At 40.7% G+C, this 24249-nt stretch overlaps 1 protein-coding gene across 2 annotated transcripts in view; it reads left to right on the top strand.

Annotated features, from left to right (window-relative positions):
- hip1rb (huntingtin interacting protein 1 related b) overlaps positions 1-23792 on the top strand; it is a 31672-nt gene extending 7880 nt beyond the window's left edge. The window contains exons 2-33 of one of the 2 annotated variants that reach the window (XM_084055289.1): positions 6418-6481; positions 7233-7375; positions 7896-7952; positions 8129-8209; positions 8347-8423; positions 8776-8837; positions 9521-9661; positions 9901-9958; positions 10935-11010; positions 11689-11865; positions 11978-12042; positions 12567-12639; positions 13147-13330; positions 13414-13502; positions 13611-13727; positions 13825-13926; positions 14204-14398; positions 16211-16358; positions 17486-17572; positions 17681-17788; positions 18019-18155; positions 18322-18432; positions 18529-18587; positions 19690-19720; positions 20115-20177; positions 20324-20424; positions 20687-20792; positions 21229-21352; positions 21753-21814; positions 22118-22348; positions 22618-23151; positions 23222-23792. In XM_084055289.1, the coding sequence (XP_083911415.1) occupies positions 6418-6481; positions 7233-7375; positions 7896-7952; positions 8129-8209; positions 8347-8423; positions 8776-8837; positions 9521-9661; positions 9901-9958; positions 10935-11010; positions 11689-11865; positions 11978-12042; positions 12567-12639; positions 13147-13330; positions 13414-13502; positions 13611-13727; positions 13825-13926; positions 14204-14398; positions 16211-16358; positions 17486-17572; positions 17681-17788; positions 18019-18155; positions 18322-18432; positions 18529-18587; positions 19690-19720; positions 20115-20177; positions 20324-20424; positions 20687-20792; positions 21229-21352; positions 21753-21814; positions 22118-22348; positions 22618-22626 (3138 nt within the window). In that variant the 3' untranslated portion in view covers positions 22627-23151; positions 23222-23792. The remainder of the gene's footprint in view (positions 1-6417; positions 6482-7232; positions 7376-7895; positions 7953-8128; positions 8210-8346; positions 8424-8775; positions 8838-9520; positions 9662-9900; positions 9959-10934; positions 11011-11688; positions 11866-11977; positions 12043-12566; positions 12640-13146; positions 13331-13413; positions 13503-13610; positions 13728-13824; positions 13927-14203; positions 14399-16210; positions 16359-17485; positions 17573-17680; positions 17789-18018; positions 18156-18321; positions 18433-18528; positions 18588-19689; positions 19721-20114; positions 20178-20323; positions 20425-20686; positions 20793-21228; positions 21353-21752; positions 21815-22117; positions 22349-22617; positions 23152-23221) is intronic. The other variant, XM_084055290.1, reaches the window with a different exon arrangement.
- Positions 23793-24249: the final 457 nt, after the last annotated feature.

The raw sequence follows: 24249 nt of genomic DNA on the forward strand, positions 1-24249 counted from the left end.
CCAGCCTATGTTTATGGATAGATGACAGTTCTGAGTCCGGCGTTTGATGGATTGACTGATGATGTTTGAACGTAAAAAAAACTGTAATCTGTAAACCATTTTTATACAGATGGAAGTCATGTTGTAGGAACGGAGGCAAAAAGAGAGCCTGAAGTAGAATAAGAGGATCTGCTGCAAAAATACTTATGCTGTTATGGTTTGTTTTTATGCCACTGTGTATCATGGCTTACCCCGTTATATAATGATGATCTCAAATTAAATTGTGGATCATGGTAGCAGGGATTTTACAGAGAACACAGACAGCAATACAGCACTTAAATATTTCAAGATGAGGAGTCAAACAGTGTTTTTCTGTAAATTTGTTCACTGTCAGAAATAAATGAACACTCAAGATTTTAGCATTTCAGGTGGGCACTGTTTGCACATATAGAATAATAGACCATCAGGACTTTGTACAGTTACTGGAAAATATACGAAGGTATGGAAGTTAAGAGGAGAGGTGAACTGGAGTGGTTTATATTATTGTCATTAGAGATCATCCAATATGGAATTTTCAAGTCTGAAGTTCCTTACACACAGTGAGCGTTTTTCTTTTTTTATATGCCATTAATTCACATTAATTTAAGCTGCTCTTTGTGTCATGAGTCCACACACTACACAAATACAATGAGGTGACAGAGCGACATAATATTGTTTTTAAATTTTAACGATTGTTCTGTGCAGATAAAAGCATCAATCTGCATGAATGAGGCTTTACCAAATTAATTGTTTGATGTGAAATCAGTGTGTAAGGACTTTGATACCCATTCCGATCCGGTTTTAGAACAGGAAAGCACATAGACCGATATAACATTTTTCCCTCTGTAAAAGGTTATTATTAAGATAATTAATGTAGCGAACTCTGTACCCCAAAATGTATCTGATTCCACTGTCTGCTCTGTCTGCGCACGTGCCTTTCATTCTAGGCAGGCATGTTTGTTTATTGTTTACCTTATTATACATTTCAAGCACTTTAAACACTCACACCGACTACAGGTATTAAAAAGCTTGTTGGTCATCACCTTTTGCCCTTCTATGGCTGTTATGATTAATTACTTTCTTCATTATTATTAGAGGCGCCTCTAAATGGGTAGAATAGGCCATAGTATTTTTACCGTATTTTTGTCTCCGCCAGGCCGAAGGCATGGCGAGAGAGTATGTTTTCCACCCCGTCCGTCCGTCCGTGTGTCCGTGTGTGTGTCCGTGTGTCCGTCCGTCTGTGACCAGCTAATCTCCGGCACCGTTGTCTTGATCGCAGCGAAACTGTGCACACACACTTCCTGGATGCCAATTCAGAACCTTTGCCCCAAATTTTTCTCATGGGCCTTTTATAGCGCCACCAGGAGGCCGATTTGTGAAAAAAATCTTTTTTGACAGTACTCCTACAGATTTTGTCCAAAAGTCACGCAAATCGGTACACAGTATCTCTATAGTTATTAAACCAAACAGGTCTTTCATATTTCTCATATTTCATCCTGATTGGCTAAAAATGTCTTCCAAAGTTTGCAGGTGTGCTCCGTTTTGAACAAAATGCCTCAAATCATGAACACAGCATGCAATTTCCGTGACATTTTTGCAAGCACATTCCCATTAGGCCGAGGAAGAACTACCATTAATTTTTTTTCAAATCAGCCTCATGGTGGCGCTATAACAGGCCGATTCGTGTTTTTACCTATAACTGCACCGATCTGTGTACAACTTTGTATGCGCACTCCCTAGAGGTCAAGGAAAAACCTCTGCCCTGCATTTTTCACATTTGCCTTTTATAGCGCCACCAGGAGGCCGACTTATGTAAAACACATTATTTTATACTACTCCTTCCAATGTTATCCAAATTTCACGCAAATCGGTACACTTGATCTCTATAGTCATGTGATCACGACGGATGTGTTAGATTTTTCATATTCCATACTTATTGGCTAAGATTGACATCTAAAGTTTGCATTATTGGCTTGTTTTGAACAAAATTTCGCAAATCATGAACGCACAGTCCGTTTGCGGTCAAACTTTGCATGCACATTCACACTATGTTGAGGAACAAATGCCACCCTTTTAACATTGGCCTGTTATAGCGCCACCAGCAGGTCTAATTTAGCGAAACTACCAATGTTGTTAACAAAATGCCTCAAATCATGAATGCAGTCAGTGTCCGATTGTCGTGCAAGGCCTAAGAAGAAATGGCACCCTTTTCACGTTGGCCTATTATAGCACCACCAGGAGGCCACAATAGCCTACCTGACCTGGCGGAGACCTGTGCTCCGAAGAGCACTTTTTCTAGTTAGTGTGGTTGCCCTAACAGGGCAACCAGACTATAGTACTCCTTATACTTTATTTATTTATAGATAAACAATACTTCGGGCCGCTACTCCTCCCACTGTTTATTTTTCCCAATTTAGTGCTATATGTCAAAATGACCGGTCTGACCGGGAATCGTGCACTTGCATAAGGCTAAGAGATTGGGTGCATAGTTTAATTGATATTGATTTATTAGTGCATTAAATGTCCCCATCCACTTTAATGAAAAAGTGAAAAAAATAAAATTCAAGTATTTTTTTCTCAGAAACCGTAAGAGCTAGAGTTACAAGACTTTGAGGGAAGGTTCATAGTTTATTGCCAAATTATTGAAACAATTATTACACCATTCGGCCTCATGGTGGCGCTATAATAGCCCACTTTACCTTTTGGCCTATAACTCTTGAACCGTAGGTCGTAAAATCAAAATTTCTTTTTCCCTAGATTCCTTGGGTCATTACGCAACTCCCCGTATAGGCCACGCCCATTTGCGTCTGGATAGATTTTTTGATATTGATTTATTAGTGCATTAAATTTCCCCATTCACTTTCATGGGAATCGCAAAAACTCCCATTCAAGTATGTTTTCCTCGGAAACCGTAAGGGCTACAGTTACAAGACTTGGAGGGGAGGTTAATAGTATTTTGCAAAATTATTATGAAAATAATCACACCAGTCGGCCACATGGTGGCGCTATAACAGCCCACTTTACCTTTTGGCCTATAACTCTTGAACCGTAAGTCGTAAAATCAAAATTTATTTTCCCCTGGATTCCTTGGGTCACAACGCATCTCCCCATATAGGCCACGCCCATTTGCGTCAGGATATATTTTCCGCCATTTTGAATTTTCGTCAAAACACACTTTTTGCTCCTTTTCCTACATTTTTTTTCCAAATCTCACACAAATCGGTACACGTGATCTATGGACCCCTGCGATAAACCTATCCAAACGGCATTATGATAGTCCTTACCGTTCTTCCGTAAATTGTTTCCAAAGTTAGCGGGAGGGACCCGTTTTACCAAAAATGTCAAAAATCACGAACAAAACGTCCAATTGATCCCAAATTTGAATCACATGTCGAGGGTTATTTACTCAACGAGTCCCCAAAAGCATTTCCACTTTGACCCATAGGGGGCGCCACGAATGCGCAAAATGTCACCGTTTGACGCAAAAACATGATTTTTTGGGGGGTCAGTCCCTTCAAAATGAAACGCAAGTGATCTCAGGAGTGACGTGACAATGTAATTGGCGCAGTCTCCGACGGTATTCCTCCCGGCGTATTACTCGAGTCCCGACCGGCGTCGGCGCAACCACACTTTGCAATTGCCAATTGCGACGCGTCTAGTTGTTCTTGTTATTGCTTGACATTTTTGACGGTGTATACCTGATGCTCTTGTCATGTTGTTAGAAGTTGTTCTGTGATTATAGTGGCTCTATATACTGAACAAAGTCTGTCACCAGACAGTTTACCAGACAAAATCTGTAACCCATAGGGTATATTTGAGCTCTGTATGCAATTATTGTGTGTTTATAGGCTAAGGCGTTTTTCTCTTGGGGTTTTATTGTGCATTGTACTATGCATTACAGAATATGTCACAGTATCACTTATTTTTTATACTGTTGTGCTGAACATTTGCATTGTGATATTATCGTTTGATAAATTGACTGGCCAGTAGACGGATGATGTGCCCACGAGATCCTTATCTCATGGTGGTGAAAGTACTCTGATGACATACACTGATGTTGGCCACAGGCTGAAACGTATACTCTTGTCAACCCATCATTCACAAGACAGTGTTTAACAACATCATCTATGACATATCTATGCTGCATGACTCCATACTTGGGCATGGTTTCAGCCTGATCCGACCACCATTGACTTACAGTACACTCTAAAATTTAAGTTACTCAAAAAATATACAAATACAAAGCATATTTGAAAAAGATGCATGGAGGTACTTCCTGGCAGTGTACAGTCATGCACAAGAAATGTGATGCTGATCAGTGCAGCAGTTTGCGAGCCTCGGACACACACACACACAGATAGACTATTCTCAGACCCATGTTGGTCATATTTTTGAACAAAGTGTTCTCTTTTCAGATTTCATGACCACAATGTCCTCATCTAGTCGGCACTGGGTTTCGTGTGCACGTCATATGTTGTGGCCACGCCCACGATACAGCTAACGCAACCATGTCAGGTCATCTCATGATCTCACACCTCAGTTGAAAAGTATATTATTATTTAAGAATACTAACGCAGGAAACCCCATACACATATTACTCCTTACAGGTTAAACAGGCTAAGAGTGATGATGATTTGCATATTGATCCAGGTCAGTGGCTGGTGTCTAAGCACTGTGAAATGATTTTATAGACCAACTTAAATCCACTCTGCTGCTAGACTCTCATCTCCTGTCTCTTATGGCCTTGGTATGTGAGCATGGCTATCTGTATTTTCAAAGTCAGGGATTACATCATTTGTATGGTGTAGAATTGGAGTGACCATGACAACCAGACTGTAATGTAAGCAGACATGGCCGATGTTGAATCAGATATTGGTCTGATATTGGACAAGATATTGCTTGTTGTTTTTCATCTAGAGGTCTTGTGCTGTGGTGGACACATGCCCACTAGTTTTGTAATCCAGCCTCTCTGTCTCCCTCTCTCCCTCTCTTCCTTCCTCCTTCCATTAATATACACTTGTTTTACCTGCTGGACCAGGTGCCAGAGGGACCAGCAGTAGAGCTCTGTGTCCCATGGTATGGGTGACATGGAGTCTCTTTTCCTTTTCAGTTTCCTTATCGGCTGAATAAAGCAGCCAGATGTAATCTATCAATGCCCACTCCCACCCTGTCTGTCACCAACAACAGCACCCACAAACTGAAAGATCATATACTTTTTTTTCTCTCTTTTTTTAAGTTAGATTATTTAAACGGTCCTATTCCAATAAATGTATAGTTCAAGGCACTGGTGCTGTTCTAGGAACGTGGGAGCAAGGGGAATGTGCATGTCATGTTTTGTCATACTTTTCGCTCCTTTAGTCTGTGTATGCGCAACACGTAGTCTTGGCAAGGCTATGCTTGGAATGCTGTTAACAACATGCCTCATCTCTTCAGAGATAGGGACACACCCAAACAAACAAACAAACAGGACTCCAGCAGCAATCTCATCCTACCTTTCTTACGGTGAACTGACTGATGTCTATGTAAAAGTGTGTTAATGTACAGGTTCATGTGAAAAATGCAGGGCAGAGGTTTTTCCTTGGCCTCTAGGGAGTGTGCGTGCAAAGTTTTGCTGATCGGATATAGGTTAAATGTGAATGGGCCTGTTATAGCGCCACCATGAGGCCGATTTGAAAAATCTAGGGTGGCATTTCATCCTTGGCCTAGTGGGAATGTCCGTGCAAAGTTTCACGGCAATCGGACTCCTGTCTTTACTATAACTTTCTAACAATTTATGTGTGGCTGTACTCTAGCCGCCCCTGTAATTACAGTATGTGTACATACTATGATGCAAACCTAAAAGCAAACCCAAGCCATGTCTACTGCAAGCACTACAGTTGATAATAATGTGAGGGTGGAGACTTAAAGTGTCACATGCTTGAGGAAAACACCCTGCCCCTCCTGCTGTAGAGTCATCAGACTAAGTGTACACACAAGCGTGCAGGTCAAACAGAGGTGTTGTCTTTTAAAAGTAAAACATGGCTATAGACACACTGATAGTCTGATAGCTCAACCAATTGGGGCACTGACCAAATGCTCCATGTGAGTTGCAAGGACTTGAGTTCAAATCTGACTCCCTCCTTGTCTAGTATGCCTCCTTCTGCCTTCGGTTTCCTGTCTCTCTGCGGTTTCCTGTCTCTGCGTAAAGCAATAAATGCCCAAAACAAAAAACATAGCTAAACACCAGATTAGGTGCAGATTTGAGAAGAAAGGCTGATTAGCCATTTCCTGGTACTTGAGCTCTCTGTTTAACTGGATAAAGTAACAAGGCATATACAGCTATCTGGGCCCAAAACATTGTGTATATTTTGTACTTTTTTCTCTGAATTAACTTGCTTCTTCCTCTCTCTTCCACTGTAGCTAAGCAGCATCAGCAAAGCCATCAACGCTAATGAGACACCTGTGAAGGAGAAGCATGCACGCCGTATCCTTTTGAGGAAGCCTACAAGCCCTAAACTAATCATCACCTAGTCCATTTTGCAAGTGTTTATAAAAGTACCTTGTTTTAAACTGCCCTTTTACATTTGAGTGGTTAGATGTCTTGTTAGCCAAATATGTTATGAACATTTGTTTTATACAATTTTGTATATATCATTAGTTTTTCTTTACCTTTTCAAAGATGGTGACCCAGCATAAACAGCCCTGTACTAAACGGCATATAAACAAAACCCTAAAAATACAAAACTAAAATAAAAAATAACCTAGTACAATAGGGACTGGATATCTGAGGCGTCTACACGGTCCACCTCAAAAAGTGTTTATCTTGACCATCAGTCCAGACTCGAGATCAAGAGCTTAAGGATATCTACATGTGAAATGAAATTCTCTTGTAGAAATGGGCTGTTGAACCTCTTAAAGTGTGCCTAACTCTTAAAGGGAATGAGAGAAGACACTCTGATTGGTTTAATTTATCATATGCCCAAAGCAAACTAAGCTTTGTGCCCAGATAACGCACTGTCTAAGTAGTGACATTTAGGCGGACACACCCCTGACGCAATAGCGCCCCACATTTTAGACTGCGCCATATGTCAGTCTTTTAGCCAGGATATAGTGGAGGGTGTACAGGGCTTTTTCAGTGTAATATAATGCAGCTATGTGCTAGTGAGGCAGATTCTAGAATAAGAACAGTGAGCTCTCCTGTGCGGCACTTGTCCTTTCCTTTACAATGACCACAGGAATCATCCTGGGGACACACCGGGAGAAGGGAGCTTACACCTTCTGGTCCTACGCCTTAGGCCTTCCCTTGAACAGCAGTTCCATCCTCAGCTGGAAGTTTTGCCATGTGTTGCACAAAGTCCTGCGGGATGGCCACCATAACGTAAGCGGTGAACCTTCTAACCCGTTCTGTCTACCAGGTCTTGACTATTCCAGCCAAATATATTGTCATGTTATTGTTATGTCCAAAACCCACAGACAAACTTTACCACTCTCAACCTGATGTCCCTATTTTGGGCATGTCATTATGCGTGAAAATGTTCAACAATGTTCTGCATTTTAAACATAGTTCAAAATGTTTTAAAAATTGTGGATCGTCTATTTTCGCTCCTTTTGTGTAACACTGTCATAGGAGTATAAGGGCATTAATAAAAAGAAATGCAAAGATTTAAAAATCGGCGTTGATGATGATTCAGTCATGGGGCATTCTGAATGGTCCAAAGTGTACCACCTCTTGTTTTGAATGAATCTCAATATTGACATATCCTAGTTCTTGGTACTGTGTTTTTTTTTCTATGAGTCTTAATTATTAACATAGGAAAGGATTGAGTTGTATTGGATTATTCTAATGGTGTTATTATGAAATTAATTGACACAATCTTTTTTTTTTTTTACCCCAACAGAGTCTACAAGACTGCATGAGACATCACAGTACTCTGGTTGAGGTCGGATCACTATGGGTGAGTCTGTGTTCTAGATTTCTTTCTTTTTTCTTTTTTCCACTCGCTCGTAAAGAGTTGTTTGAGTCTACTGAGAGATATAAGTTGGGGCAGATCAAATTGGTAGAGACATATGAGAGATTCTTCCTGCTATTGAGATAAAATTCAACTTGTTCGTTGTCTCATCTGGTTTCCAGGGCAACCTCCATGACAAATATGGACAGCTGGTCGCTCTGTCCACTAAACTCCTCTGTACAAAGATGGAATTCCATGTGAAGGTAAGCGCACCCAGTGCCGTGTCGGTGGCCTGCATGGTTTGTTACCAAGATACATTTAATACTTGATATGATGAACTTCATTTTCTAACATTTCATATGAATAGAAATCATGATACCAAAAAAGTACTTCATTGCAGCATCCAGAAATACGACCCAGCTTGGAGACGACAGACGAGGTCTTGGAGCGCACTGCGGGGAGTGACATCAATAATGTGTGAGTCTCTGTCTTTCTCTACCCATGAAACCCTCCCAACACCTGACATGCTTTTGAACAATAGTTCAAACACGTTTTACATTAACCCCATTCCAGCCATCATTCACTGTGCTATGAGGGTTTCTTATAAAATGTAATTGTGTTCTGACTTTTGGTTTCCTGCTTCAAATTATCATGACAAAAACATTATACACTGTAATTCAGCAATAACTATTATCCCACTACATAATTTTACTCCCAAGTCTTGTTTGTAAAATAAAGAAGACCACCAGCTCCACTGTTCTTCTCATTTAGCAAGGACCCATCAGGCATTGTGTTCTGACTAACAAGGGTATCAACTTCTCTTCTGCAGGTTCCAGCTCACAGTGGAGGTATTTGATTACCTGGACACAGAGCTGAGGCTGGCAGAGACAGGTAAAAGGCCCTGCACCTAACCTACCTCCGCCCCTCCACTCTACCTATCCAAGGATGGGTAATCTGAGCCACATGGCCTGCTGACATTATCTATTTATGTACTAAAGCCAAGGGCCAGTCAAAGAAAGGTTTATTGTGAGCACTTGCTTGTCCTTCTGAAGGAAATGTTTTCTCATATACAGTAGTAGTCGTCATTTATAAATGACCAGGGACTCAAATGACCAACATGGTTTTAGCCAATATTCTCATGTTGATTTGGCATACATTTGTTTTCACCAAAAAGGAAATGCCTGTAATTTGAGGGCATTAAGTTGATTCCCTTTGATTTGGCAGTAATGGAGTGATCCTCCCTGCCCCAGAGGATTTAGGCACAAGATCACATTCTTAATAGCCATAAACAAACCTTACAACTGAACTATAAACAACTTTTACCTGCCATTTTTACTGACTGGGCATGCTGTGCTCTGGAAGTAGACTCTCCTATTTATTCCTTCACTTATAATGCACACCCTTGTGGCATAGTAGCGCTGTTTTATAACCACTTGGAGTGGATGATTCATTACCTCAGTACAACATTTTGGTCCAGAGGGACTTTGACCAAAGCACACAGTATCTTGCCAGTTCTTGACTATGTAGATACTTATGTGTATGTACTGTATGTGTGTGTGTTATGTTTTTCACAGTGATCCGACAGCTGAACACGTCTATTGCCATCTCCACCCTCTCATCAGGCCAGTGTCGCCTGGCCCCTCTTATCCAGGTCATTCAGGACTGTAGCCACCTCTATCACTTCACTGTCAAGCTGCTGTTTAAGCTGCACGCCTGTAAGACCACCTTCTACTTACTGTACAAGAGTCTGCCATGCTGTGCCATATCTAGATTGAAATTAGATCACATTGGAGATAGTGAAATGGAAATTATACTGTATATATTTTTATATTACTCAAGAAAGGCTTGGTGATGGTATAATTCATTATACTGATTCATATAATACTGAAGATGTATTCCTCTAGTAATGTCTCATAGTGTCAACATATAATTGAATGCCATGTTTCGCATTTAGGTCTCCCCGCCGACACTTTGCAAGGACACCGTGATCGTTTCCATGACCAGTTCCACAGGTACATTTTCCAAGGCCTTAGGCTACAAGCGAATGAGGGCAGGCACCTCAAAAGGGAGAGAGTCATTGTACCATAGGGAAGCTGCAACATAATCCTGCCTCACCCTGTCACTGCATCACTCCAATGCAAATGCTCGCTTTACAGCTGCCCATCCCCCACTGTTTGTAGTGTCATTGGGCGTCATTGTCACAGTCACAGACATTATTTCTCAACTGGTAAGCAGAGAGAGGAGTCTGCAGATCGAGGGAGTCAGTGACAACATGCAATAAATCCATATGCAAAGACGTGACCACAGAAATAGTAGTGTGTTGTGTTCTTTATTAAATACCAATTTTACTGTACATCTCCACTGTAAGATTTATATTATTCTATTACAATTAGTTATATATATATGTGTGTGTGTGTGTGTGTGTGTGTGTGTGTGTGTATATATATATATGTGTAGTTTTTATATACTGTATGTGATTGTACGACTTAATCAGGCAAATAACCCATCCCAGGTGGGAGATAAAGGCTAAAGTTATACAATATACACAGTATAAAGAACCATTTAAAATGTATATGGGAAACCAATAAATAATCATCCTTTACGTAAACCTTGAGAATGTATGCCGCTGAGGTTCAACCAAATAAGAAACATTTGTTAAGAATGAGTACAATTAAATACAATAAGTATAGTGACATGTTATATAGCAGTAAGTTTTAAAATATGTTACTGTAACAACATGAACCATAATGTCCATATACATTTGGTGAAAATATATCTACAAGCTCACAACGCATCGTGACACGTAGTGAGCTTGTAGATTGGCTATTTCCAGCGAAGATATTTGATAAAGAGGGAAAAAAGGAGGAGACTTAGTGTAAACTCCTTGGGATCCCGGTCTTCAAAATATATATAGAAAATGACTGTGATATCAACATATGATATATGAATAATGGGCCATTGCTTTTTTTCCCCCTCATGATCCCACAGCCTTAAGAGCTTCTTCAACAAAGCTAGAGACATGCTGTTCTTCAAGAGGCTCATCCAGATCCCAAAGCTGCCTGATGTAAGAGCACAAAGTGATGGGAAGGGGTGGCATGACCCAATGGAGGAATACAGCCTTTATCTTAGATTCCCACGGTCTTACTATAAGCTCTGTATCACAGCTGGTAGATCGAATGGATCTACCAAGGATAAACCTTGTATATCCAAAACGGCAGCATATGAATAATCACCAAAATGGCTTTTGGTATTTCTAAACAAACTTCATAGCACTTAACCCATTAAGACCTGGAACGCATCTGTGTCACTTTTTGATTTGAGCAAAAAAAAACATTATTTTACACTTTAGCCATTCAAAAATAGCAGATATACAAGCTCATAGCGCGGCACCGAGTGCCGTGCTATGAGCTTGTAGATCTGCTATTTTTGGAAAATCGTGAAAATGTGTGCAAATCTTTGAATATATATATTTTTTTAAACTAAAATCTTTGCTTTTGGGACCCCCTGGAACAAAATATTTTTAAATGGGGGTCCGTGGCCAAATACATATAATTTTGGGGGTCCTTGACATGAAAAAGATTGAGCACCACTGATATAGAAACACATGTTTTTCAGAAAACTGTTGGGATTTAGAAGACATTTGTAGAATCGGCTTCAGGTCTTAAAGGGTTAAATTAGAGTTACCACAGCAGTATCCTGTTGTGGTTCTGATCGATATGTTCTTTTGCATCTGTCCTCCCAGTCCCCTCCTAACTTCTTGCATGCGGCCTCACTGGCCAAGCATGTGAAGCCTGTGGTGGTCATCCCTGATGAAGATGAACCAGAACAGCAGGATGACGACGACGATGACCCCGAGCCTCTGATCGAGGTTAGCGATGTCATGACATCCAGCGTGCAGGTGCAACCGCAGGTACGGATGGTAGGTCGTACGCACATGCAAGCATGTGCACACGCACGCACGCACACACACAAAGTGATTGCAGGCAGTTGCATTTCTGTGTGCTTTATTTTTATTTGTTTTGCTCTCCTAGGAGACTTTTGACATCTTTGATCAGACTTTTGGAGTTGGACCCCCCAATGGTGGCTTTGATGATAGGTGAGATAACTTGCTGTCCCTCTGCATCTGGGCTTCATATTGCCTGCAGCCATTTTAGTTGCATTTTATTTTTGGATGGCAATTAATGAAAAAAATTATAATATATATATTATTATTATAAAACGTGTTATACTGTATTGACATACTCTACCATGCAAATTGGTCCCGATAGTAGCTTTAATGTGTTAGCTACACAGTGTGTCATGCACCCACTGAGACCTTGACCTGTCACATACTTTATGTACTGTATATCTGACTGTATATACATCCTCACACATTTTATGTATTTTTGATATTTGTTTTTGATATGTTATATTTAGCCAAATAGATGGCAGAACCCTGTATGGATTATGTTAATATCACATTACTATGCTTGTGCCTTGTATATTTACCTTTTTAGATTTTACATCATGATGTATTTATTTTTCTATTCTGTAATGTAGCAGCAATTTGTGGGAAGCTAGCACAAATATTTTGACCCACTCTTTTCTACCTTGTGTTATACCTGTCAAATGGTCCTACAGGGATCTACAGATTGAGAACCTCAAGCGGGACTTGGAGCAGTTGAGATCAGAAGTGGAGAGGGTCAAAGCAGAGGTATGCCATAGATCAGAGACTGAGTCCTAATAACTCAAGTCTGTTGTTTAGATTTCAGGCTTGTTGTCTTGGTCACAGAATTATGACAATGGAGGACATTATTAAAGTGTTTAAGGATATTTTGGTTATATGATGGGAGGATGCAAATAGTGGCTTTGACATGTGGAATGTAGCAAGTAGTCTTAGAATGGGAAATGACGAGGACGCCCTAGTGTAACTATGTCCCACATATTGAATGTGATTACAGCAGTCTTTTGTTGTGTGTCCTCTCTTTTCTGCCCTTTACATATCCTCTGACGGTGTTGTATCAACGTAGGCATTAGAAATTCCAGAAGAAATAATCTTTCAAAAAGCAAAAGGGAAGCAATGTCTATCCTATAATAAGAGGGAACTTGAGGGTGTCAGGACAATACCAATACAAACCAAATTAAATGAGCATAGATTGAATAATCACTGTACTGCAGGTTACCTTTGGTAGGCTAATGATTTCCCTCATCTCCCCTTAAGGCTCAGCGCTACATCACCCAGCTCAAATCTCAGATTAACAGCCTGGAGGCGGAGCTAGAAGAACAGCGGGCGCAGAAACAGCGTGCCCTGGTGGAAAATGAGCAGCTCCGCATGGAACTGGAGGCTACGCGTCGTCGCAACGCAGAACATGAGAGCCTGCAGACCACTTTCAGCGAGGCAGACAGTGAGACAGCCACTTAACAGTCACACACACACTCTCGCACACGGGATGTTCCAAACGCTAACATTGGCATCTTCCCTCTGCAGAAAGAGCCCAGGCCACTGAGCAGCGTTACAATAAGCTGAAGGAGAAACACACAGAGCTGGTGTCCAGTCACGCAGAATTACTCAGAAAGGTACAGACCACTAATCAATCCAGACCCATGAATTAATTCAGATGTCAACACCGCACTGTGTAATTTGTGTGTGGGAGGTAATGGTTGAGTGCGTTAATGTTCTGACAGAGTGCAGACACTGTAAAGATGCTGTCAGCGACACAGCAGACCCAGGAAGAGGTGGCGAGGACCAAGCAGCAGCTGTCCTTTGAGGTGGATCGGATCAAACAGGAATCTGACATGAAGGTTGGTCGTGTGTGATTTTTGCATTTGCCTCTCAACCCTATAGCTTGAAAATGTGTGGTCTCCGGATGACACTGAATTGTTATTGTCTTCATGATAGCTGGAGGAGCAGAAATTTGAGATGGAGAAACTGAGGCGGGAGCTAGAGGAGAGAATGGCAGAAGTGATTCGCATCAAGGCAACCCTGCAGAGCAACGAGAAGGTGTGTGTGTTTAAATATGGGTGATTTAAGGTTTATCAAGGTAACTCCCACCTGTAATTCAGTATAAAGCAAAAACGGCACAACACCTTTAAAAATGTCTAATTATTGTACCAGGCAAAATTGTTGAAATTGCAGGAGTGTCATTCTGTGGTTCTGGACTTTGAGGCCTTTGACACCTTTTTGCTTCTTCAAGAGGCTAACAAATCCCCTGGTCACCTCCTGGTCTGGCTTTCCTGTATTTCCCATTCTTTATTTGCCCTCTGTCCTTTTGTCTCAGACCGGGGAGCAGATGAACAGTTCAGTGACTGCTCTGCAGGCAGAGAAAGAGCGTCTGATGCGCTCTGTGAGCGAGAAGATGGCGGAGCTGTCGACACTGCGTCAGGCTGCGCAAGTGCAGCAGTCATCACTTCAGCAAGAGAGAGAAAGGAGCAGTAAGGAGCTGGGAGAGCTGAATGGCAAACTGCAGGAGAAGGTCAGTCAGGACAAAACAGAACAGCTGGGTATTGTGAACCACAGTCATGTTTTCCATCCACTACACTTTTCTGAGTTGACTTCAGCAGCGTTGTCTATACCGAAACACTTTGACAGTATGATCCTAGATTTGTATCTCTACTCTTCAGCCATAAATAAATGTGCATGAATTATTTATGGTAGAAGTTTAAAAAAAAAGAAAGAAAGAAATGCCCCTACAAATGCACATGAAACAAAGTATAGGATTAAAGGAACAGACTTATTTACATATACAGATTTGTAAATCTCCCACCTTGACCCACTTGCATTCTGTAATCAATGCAAATATAGATACAGTAGGTCAGGACAAAGCATGCTTTGTTTAAAACTCTGATAAAATAAACTGAGCTCCTGACCGCATGGTGCAATACATGAGATGCAGCAATGCTTGAATTGGAATAATATGAAGACGATGCCGGTAACAGTTGGCGGAGCTAAAGGATTGCTCAATATTTTGTCAATCTGTTAGGCCTGCAGTATGTCATCTTTCACTCTTCCATATGGCAATAAATATTTATTTCTAATAAACCATTTTGTGAGAAAAAGCCAACTTTTTTTGTGGAACAAAAAGATCTTCATACTGCTTCTTGTCTCCGCCAGGCCGAAGGCATGTCAATCCGTCCGTGCGTGTGTGTGTATGTCCGTCTTTGAACAGCTAATCTCTGGCACCGTTGGCCCGATCGCAGCGAAACTGTGCACACACACTCCCTGGATGCCAAAGGCCTATTTTTTCTGAACACATTTTTTTATATTACTCCTACAGATTTTGTGTAAACATCACGCAAATCGGTACACAGTATTTCTATAGTCATGTGATCAACACTGATCTGTCCGATTTTTCATAATCCATCCATGATTGGCATCTAAAGTTTGCAGAAGTGGCTTGTTTTGAACAAAATGCCTCAAATCATAAATGCAGCATCCAAGGAACACATGCCACACTTTTTACCCCTTAACATTGTCCTGTTATAGTGCCACCAGGAGGCAGATTTTTGCTCCTAAAAGGTGATTTAGAAAAAACATTTTTTTTACAGATTTTGTTCAATCATCGCACAAATTGGTACACAATTATCTCTATAGTCATGTGATGAAGGCCGATTTTTCATATTCCATTCCGAATTTGGAACATTGCCTTCATATACAAACCCATTGTAACTTCCAACTCCATTTTAACCATGTTACATTCATCGGAAAGACCTGTCCTCTGGTGACTGATATTGTCCTTCTAATCTAATACGTGAGGAGACTGTGTTTTTTTAATTACTTTTTTCATTTATTTTTACAACAAACAATAACACATTTAAATAAAATAAATGACTCCCCACTTATTCTGCAGTGATGCTTTTCTGTCTGGTGTGATGTATCCAACTGACAGTTTGATACAATGAAATATACATTTTGTCAAGGCAGCCGGTACCGCCTTAATTATAAAGCAACTCTCCAAGATTCATCTAGATGAATCCGTAATTGGCAGTATGCAAGTAAAGGTACTTGGTTAGAATGAATCAAAAGAACCGGTAGTCCATTCCATTGAGTACCCCCCCTCCAGTTCAAGCACTGGGATGTAATGCTCATAGCATAAGGATGTCAGGATGTACTATGTCTCATACTGTAAATAACTCCATAGAAACGTGTCATAAAGACGGCACAGGTTGCATCAGATCTATTTAAAAGCTCATGTGTATCTCTGCAAATATTTTGTTCTCAACCTTTGTACCATGTCTCTGTCCTGTGTCTGATTTGTGTGTGTTTGTCTGTCTGTGTATTTGTATAGATGAGTCGCGAAGAGCAGCTGAAGCAGAAGCTGCTGGAGGAACAGTTTGCTTTGTTACAGGGTACAGTTTCAGAGGCTGAGAACATCATCCAAGATGCTGTAGCCAAGCTAGACGACCCCCTCCATATACGCTGTACCAGCTCCCCAGGTTGGACACCTAACAATTACTCTACCATTAACTCTGTTCATAATCATTAGAACGTGCTTACAGAGCAATATAAGTCTGTAGTGTTTTTGCAGTTAATGATTTAGACCAGGAAAACAGTAGCCTGACACTCAGCCTGAATTTTCATTTCGTTTCACTCCATTATTCAGTCTGAAAGCCCTCTCAATGCAGCCGATTGCTGAGATGGGGGCGTGGCCAAAGTTTTTTTTTTCAAAGACTCTTTGGCGATTGGTTCATGCTGGATTATCCCGATCCCGATTCGTCGTACAGATTTTCAACCGAGGCTGAGACCTCCTATGAGAGCGTCACCAGACCAGAATCGCCTGAACATATTTTTTTAATAGGCGTGGCTAGTGATTCACGGGCTGGAGCCAGGCTAGGAAAACAGTAGATCGACTACAAAGGTGTGCACCTCGGAGCACAGATCTCCGGCAAGCCGGGTTGGCTACTCAGCGCAGCCGCCCGTAAACTTTGGAAGTCAATCAGTCGGAATGGAATATGAAAAATATGACTGATACATCTTGATCACATGACTCCAGAGTTGTAGCAAAAAGGGCACAAAAAAGCAGGGTCTATAGGGGGAGATCCAAGGATCCCTGGGGGTACAAATGTGATTGTATGACCAACAGTTAAAGAGTTAAAGGCCAAAACGTGAAGTGGCCTGTTATAGTGCCACCATGGGGCCACTTTGAAAATGTTGGGGCTGAAGTTCTTTCATAGCCTGCTGGGATTGTGTGCATATTTTCACACCCATCCGTCCAGCAATGCCAGAGATTAGCTGTTCACAGATGGACAGACGGACAGGGGCAAAAACGTAAAAATCTCTGGCCTGTGGCTGTCCGGCCTCACGGAGATGAAAATGGTATATAGAATGAGAATAGATGTGGACACTTCTATTAAATATAGTGTATACAAATACATTAAGTATGAGTTAAAAGATGAAACGATCTAAACTCCTGCAATTGTCCTAAAGCCAAGAGGTTTGGATGGCTTTGGTGTTCATCCTAAACTTTGGAATGCATGATACTGTATTATATAAATTGCCTTTTTGTACTGAAGACATAATTTCTTCGTGGCTTTTCTTTTTTCACTCTCACTTGTAAACACAGATTACCTCATTAGTCGGGCAGAGGCCACATTGGGCTCCATTGACAAAGTGCAAAAGGGACATGCAGACTTTCTTCAAAACATGGGGGGTAAGTGTATACATAGAGCTTATATTACTGACCAAATAGCAGTTGTCTAAGGTTGTGAATTTGTGACACATTCCCCCTTTGTTTCCCTCTCTGTGTTCTTGCCACCAGATGCTGGAGGACTGCTTAGGGGTCTGACCCAGTTCTCCCACTTAGCTGCTGATACAATCATCAATGGCAGTGCCACTGCACACATGGCGCCCACTGATCATGCAGATCGTAAGTAATATCTCTCACAGCTTTCAATTAGTGATGCCAATGGATAACTGAACACACACACTCATTATATATGTTTATACTCTGTGAACTGTATACCTGTAATGTATATATTGTATATGAGTGGGAAAATGTTTTCATTTCAAATGTATTCCAAATGGCATGGTAGAGGAAAGGTTGTGTTCATATTATGAAGACTGTAGCTGATAACTGTTCATCTACACCACCTGCAGGACTGACTGAGAACTGCAGAGGATGTGCCACTCAGAGTCTGGAGTTCTTAAAAGACCTAAAAGCAAAGGCCACACTCCAGAGTGCAGACCCAGCCTCCATTCGCATAATTGTCCAAAAGATCCTTCACTTGGGCCAGGTAGGAGACTGGGGCTGAGGAGGCAAACTTTCCCGCAAACAGAATTTACCAGAAATGTCAACATTTGGTTTCATTCTGCTTTGAGTTTTCTCTCCCCAGGAATTAGGTTAAATATCATTATCTTGATGCAGAATTCTCTCATCCTTTTTTTAATTCTATTATCTAGGAACTGCGGCCAAAGGGCATGGATGTGCGACAGGATGAGCTAGGAGACATGGTGGATAAGGAGATGTCGGCAACATCAGCAGCTATTGAGGAAGCAGTCCGTAGAATTGATGTAAGTGTTATAACGAGTGATGTAAAGTACCCAGTCCTATAATGTTATATGGTATATCCGGTGTATCTGATGATTCCTGTGTGGTTCTTTGTCCAGGAAATGATGAATCAGGCACGAAAGGACACGTCAGGGATTAAACTGGAGGTCAATGAGAGGTCGGTTCTTTATAGATCTACATTGGCAGTTTCTGTTAAGCCATTCAATGTGACGCTATTCAATAGTTAATTATCAATGCAAATATGTGACAATTCAATTGGGTGAACTGAAAAATTGATCGCAATGCTCTTTTTAAACATTGATTATGCAGAGTACCTAATCTAGTTTTGATCTCAGTACTACTACTGTTAGAGATGTTTCTGATCTGTTGGAGCCGCAAGTTTAGTGTGGAAGGGTCTAATGGAAATGGCAGTTGTAACAGATTGCTGTAATGACCAGGTAGCAATCACTGGCGTTGCCAAAAAGACAAAAATGAAGGTTACACAATACACAGTATGAACTGATCTTGTGACCTAAACTGAAACCTAATGCCTGAGGTTTCGATACGTTACACCTTCATACGACAGAGTATACTTTAACCATAACATGAACCATTCTTTAATTTGAATAGAAAAGATAACAGAAATAAAATACTGTATTTTCTAGTTTTTGTCAGAGAAATTGTTTAACCTTTTTTAGTCATAGTCATCATGTGTCTAGAATCTCCTTTTGGGTCATAATCGTTGGCGCTCGGGTGGCACAGTGGTAAAGTGCCTTCCCACCACCGCAGAGGTTGTAGGTTCGAATCCACAGTGGAGCATTCGGCTTTACAGAGCTTCTATACAAACACAATTGGCCCATGTTCGGGGGAGGAAGCCGGGCGGGGAGGGTGATATAGTCCTGCGGGCTGGGGAGGCACATGTCAGTAGGGAGTGTTGGGTGGGAAGAGTAGGACAAAGGCTCTACGTCCTCCCGGTGGGGGTTCCTCACTGGCAAGTGAGTCAGTGGGACACAACAGCAGTGACAACACGCAAATGTGTGTGGGGAGGAATTCATTGGCATAACATAATAATCATGTGAATACCCATTATCGTGAATCATGAGTGTAGTGAATCGTTGCATAACTACTATTTGGGTTATTGGCTATTATTGGCTTTGTTGTAATACTTTACTCTCTAATCTTTCTTGTTTCTCTACACACGATATACTGTTCTGTAATGCATATTGACACAATATGAAGGTTTGTTTTTAAACTGCATTACGTTTTCCTCTATTTTACAGAATCCTCAACAGTTGCACGGACCTGATGAAGGTAGGTTGTTTAGCATACAGTTATAGGCCTATATACTGTACTGTATGCATAAAAGGAATTTCCTCTTTAAAGGGGTAGTTCACCCAAAAAAAAAACGTATTTTCTATCAATTACACACCACATGAAGCCTTTAATTCATGGAGATTTTTATGTTTTTGTCGCATTCCTGAGCCAATAATTTGATGACCGGCGGAGGAGACTCAATGGAATCTCTTTGAGACTCCGCTGGTCATCAAATTATTGGCTCAGGAATGCAACAAAAACATCTCCATGAATTCAAGGCTTCATGGGGTGTGTAATTGATAGAAAATAAGTATTTCTTTGGGTGAACTACTCCTTTAATGAACATGCTTTTTATTTTTTCCCTAATATATTGCAATCCTTTGTTCCTCAGGCCATCCACATGCTGGTCCTGGCATCTACAGACCTGCAGAAGGAGATTGTTGAGGGTGGGAGGGTGAGTTCACACTGTTCTAATATTGTTTTCAAAGCCAGAAGTTCACACTAGATTGTGTGATCAGATCTCTTCTTCTTGACAAATTCATATTGGATATCTCTGCTATGGGGCTCCACAGTAACTAACTTTTGTAACCACTTTTCCAGGGGGCAGCCACCATTAAAGAATTCTACGCCAGGAATTCTCGTTGGACAGAGGGACTCATCTCTGCTTCCAAGGCTGTGGGATGGGGAGCCACACAGATGGTGTAAGTTCTGAACCATAGGCTGTTTAATTTGTTCAGTAATCAGAGTGTAGAAGTAATATACTGTATTTATAACCGCCTGGCTATGAACCTTGGTATTTTGCGAGGGAAACCAAACATACCGGTATCCCATTCATCCAAAGGGGAATCCCCCTGGCAAAGCGAGATATTAGGCTTCTGGGCTACTGAATGGGCTACTCTGCTACATATTTCACAGTGCACTAACAGAATTAAGTGACTTGATTTCTCTGCCTGCTCCACACAGAGAATCTGCTGACAAGGTGGTGCTGCACACTGGAAAATATGAGGAGCTGATCGTCTGCTCTCATGAGATAGCTGCCAGCACAGCACAACTAGTCGCTGCCTCTAAGGTAAATGCATGGGCTCTGCTTAACATTGTTTGTAGGAAATGCAGTGAATGCCACCGGCATTTTTATTAAATGATTTTGGTAGCACTCCTCCATTATTCAGAGGAGACACGTGTGGTGTTCAAACTGAAAACTTAATTCCCGATTTTCCCTGATCACGAGACATGGAGGTGACAAAGAAAAATATTGCTTCCATTTTTGTGATCATATTGGAGAGTTATCCAAAAAGATTGACATTTTCTTGTTATAACAAAATTATATATTATAATAAAGTTTAAAATAGAATGCAGAGCATGCTTCCAAATATGACTCCCTGCCCCACCCCCCTCCCCCAGATATAATGCATGCATATATGTTCTTCTGTGGATCTGCTTCTTGCCCTTTATCTAAATTACTGTACATGTCGTCATACAGTATCTGCCCTCTAATCTGTCTGCAGGTAAAGGCAGGCCGCGACAGTAAGAAGCTGACCACTCTCCAGCAGGCTTCTCGCCGTGTGAATGAGATGGCAGCCAGTGTAGTGGCCTCCACCAGGACGGGCCAGGACCACCTAGAAGAAAAGGGTGGGTTTGACTAGATCTATGTGGAAGACCATGGTTGGCTGTAAGGAGTTAACTCTTTTCCTGCCATTGACGAGATTTCTCGCTTCTCGTTTTTCTCTGCATGGCTCAGCCAGCCATCGACGAGAAAAACGAGATTTTGAAGAATAAAAAAAATATATATATATATATATTTTTACTTTTTAAATGTTTTGTTTATCACAAAGGAAGCAGGAGATAACGCGATGCGAAGATTTTCTGCTCCATTCACTTCAATGTTAAAAAATAAACGGAGACAAAATTCACATTTTACCTATTTTTGCAATGTATTTTCTCTGGCAGGGAAGGGTGTAGATTGTGTATATACTCTGGCAGTTAAAGAGTAGGCTATGCAACTTTTTTTATGTGTAATTTTCATCTGCAGAAACAATGGACTTTTCTGGCATGTCTCTGATCAAGTTGAGGAAAGAGGAGATGGAGTCACAGGCAAGTACTGTTTTCACAGACTTTAGTTTACTGTCTCCATTCACGACATGCAGTATTATGTAGATTCTGTGGTAAAATATTTGATTAATTTGGATAAAGATTAGACAAGTTGTCAAGTGTGTAATGAAGGGTAGAGGGTGGCCTCACAGTATAGCACTCTATTGTGCCACAATCTACTTTGTCAAATTGTATTCAGGGATCTGCTAAGACATACTGTAGGCACAGCATGTATTTAACACAAACACAGTTTGGACACATACATGCTGATTCCTTTCCTGCCCCTTTTGTGTATTTGCTCCACAGGTTAAGGTGCTGGAATTGGAAACTCATTTGGAGAATGAACGTCTACGTCTGGGAGAGTTGAGGAAGAAACATTATGAGATAGCGGGTGTTCCAATGGCCGAGATCTCAGAAGGGAATGGCCTGACTCCCTCACCAGCTAATGCTGGCCCTTCCTCACCTAAATCCAGTAAACCTGCCACCATGAGGAAACCTGTCTTGGCCCAGAAACCCTCTATACCACCCAAAAACTTGGTAAGACCCATGAAGGGACAGCTCTATTTTCTTACACATTCATTTTGTTTTAATTTGTTTTCAGGAAGTAATTGAAAAATGTGATCATTTACATGCTTTGAAACTGTAGCTTCTATATATATTTTTTATTATTTTGTTAGTATGTTTTGTATTTACCCATCTTAAAAGTGCATTACACATTATTACAAAGTTATTATTCATTTTGATTCACAAGTTAATTTGTTCATATGCTGTAAGTCAAGTTTTTAATTGTTCTCTTCTCTGTATAGTTCAAGTAATTAGCCTGAATAAAGGAGGAGACATCTTCACTGGTGGACAATTGGATTGATCTGAGAAGGACCGCCTTTGTGTCAACACAAGGGCCTCTTTAAGCTGCACCCTGACAATCCTGTGTCTCTACTTTCCCTTTCTCCTTGTTTTCTGTTTTGCCAAAATGGAACTCCGCCTAACGTTTGACCCTTGATGCCTATGAGCAACTGCTGTATGTACTGTTGTTGTTTTTTTGTTTTTTAAATTATGCTGTAACTTGTGCCACCATGGCAGTCCCCACTTATTTTAGTACATTGCATAAAGAAAATGCACAATTGTTTCTTAAAGTGCAAACACCAGTTTATCACTGTGGTATTAGACTGCTAGTGCTACTGCTACTGCTTTTAGAATAAGGATATTGATCATACGTTACATTTACAATGGCAGCATATCATGTACTTCAATATCAAATATCAAATATTGAAATATTTTTTGACACTATGTGGAGGCCTCATTATGGAGTGTCACATTTTTTCTCAATGCACATGTATGCTGTTTATGTTGTGGGGCGGGGGGGGGGGGGGGGGGGGTGGCGAAGGAAACTATGGAAGCATGCCATGCAAGTCCAGGTTGCAATAGTTTTAGATGCCTCTGGTTTTGCCAACATGAAAGATGACATTCCTCTACGCACATGTACAAAAATAGCTTTCATTCTCTACAGTACATTGTCGTCCCTTTATCCCTTGAAATGCACTGTACTCATAGCTTAATATTTTTTATCTGTAATGAAGCACAGTCCATGAAGGTGTCCACACATCAGCTATACTGTAATTTATATAAAGTCACTTTATAAAAAAGGAATGTTCCTCTGAATGAAGGAAAAACGGGATTATGTAAACGTGTATGGATAGAGTTATAATGAAGGCATAGTTATCTCCTAGGCTTGAAAATAAAAAGCAGGGTTAGTGTATGTACTGTACACCACACCACATTATGAAGGTGGTGAACTCCTTTTGCATCTGGGAGCTTTTCTTAAAGGGTCATAAATGCATCTTTTTATGTTCTGTCCTTTCCTCTATGAAACATGTCTTTATACTCTCAGATCTATTAATATATTTTAGTAAAGGTTATGGTGGTTTCTCCTTGTAAGAAGTTTAAATGTCAAATAAACAAAATAAACATGTTTATCATTATGGTTCAGTCTGTTAATTCTGTTGGTACATATCACTGATTACAGCAATAGGCCTGAGTTTTCTATTGTAGACTTACACAGTAACTCAGGCAAACTACCCTAGAAAAAAAAACATTATTTGCGATGTACATTGAACACCTGATAAAGTTAAGCCATTCCCTTGTTTTCCAGACCACAACATGTCAACATTGATATGTATTTCTTAGATCTCTGCATTATTACATTTGTAGGCCTGTCAATAACTCCCTGGTTGTGATTTATTTATCTATTTATTGAATACTTTACTAACAGTTTACAGTTGGTACTGTTCAGTGGTACAATTATACAATGGTGCTAAAAGGATAAAACAAAAAGCCCTAAGACCTTGTTTCCGTTGTGGTCCTGTGTATTCAATTCATTGAGATATTTAAACAAAGACATAACATAACATAATTATTATTGATTATCTAGTCTAGGGTGT

This window comes from Gymnoscopelus microlampas (genome assembly GCF_963454915.1).
Source record: "Gymnoscopelus microlampas genome assembly, chromosome: 4".
NCBI classification, from domain to species: Eukaryota; Metazoa; Chordata; class Actinopteri; order Myctophiformes; family Myctophidae; genus Gymnoscopelus; species Gymnoscopelus microlampas.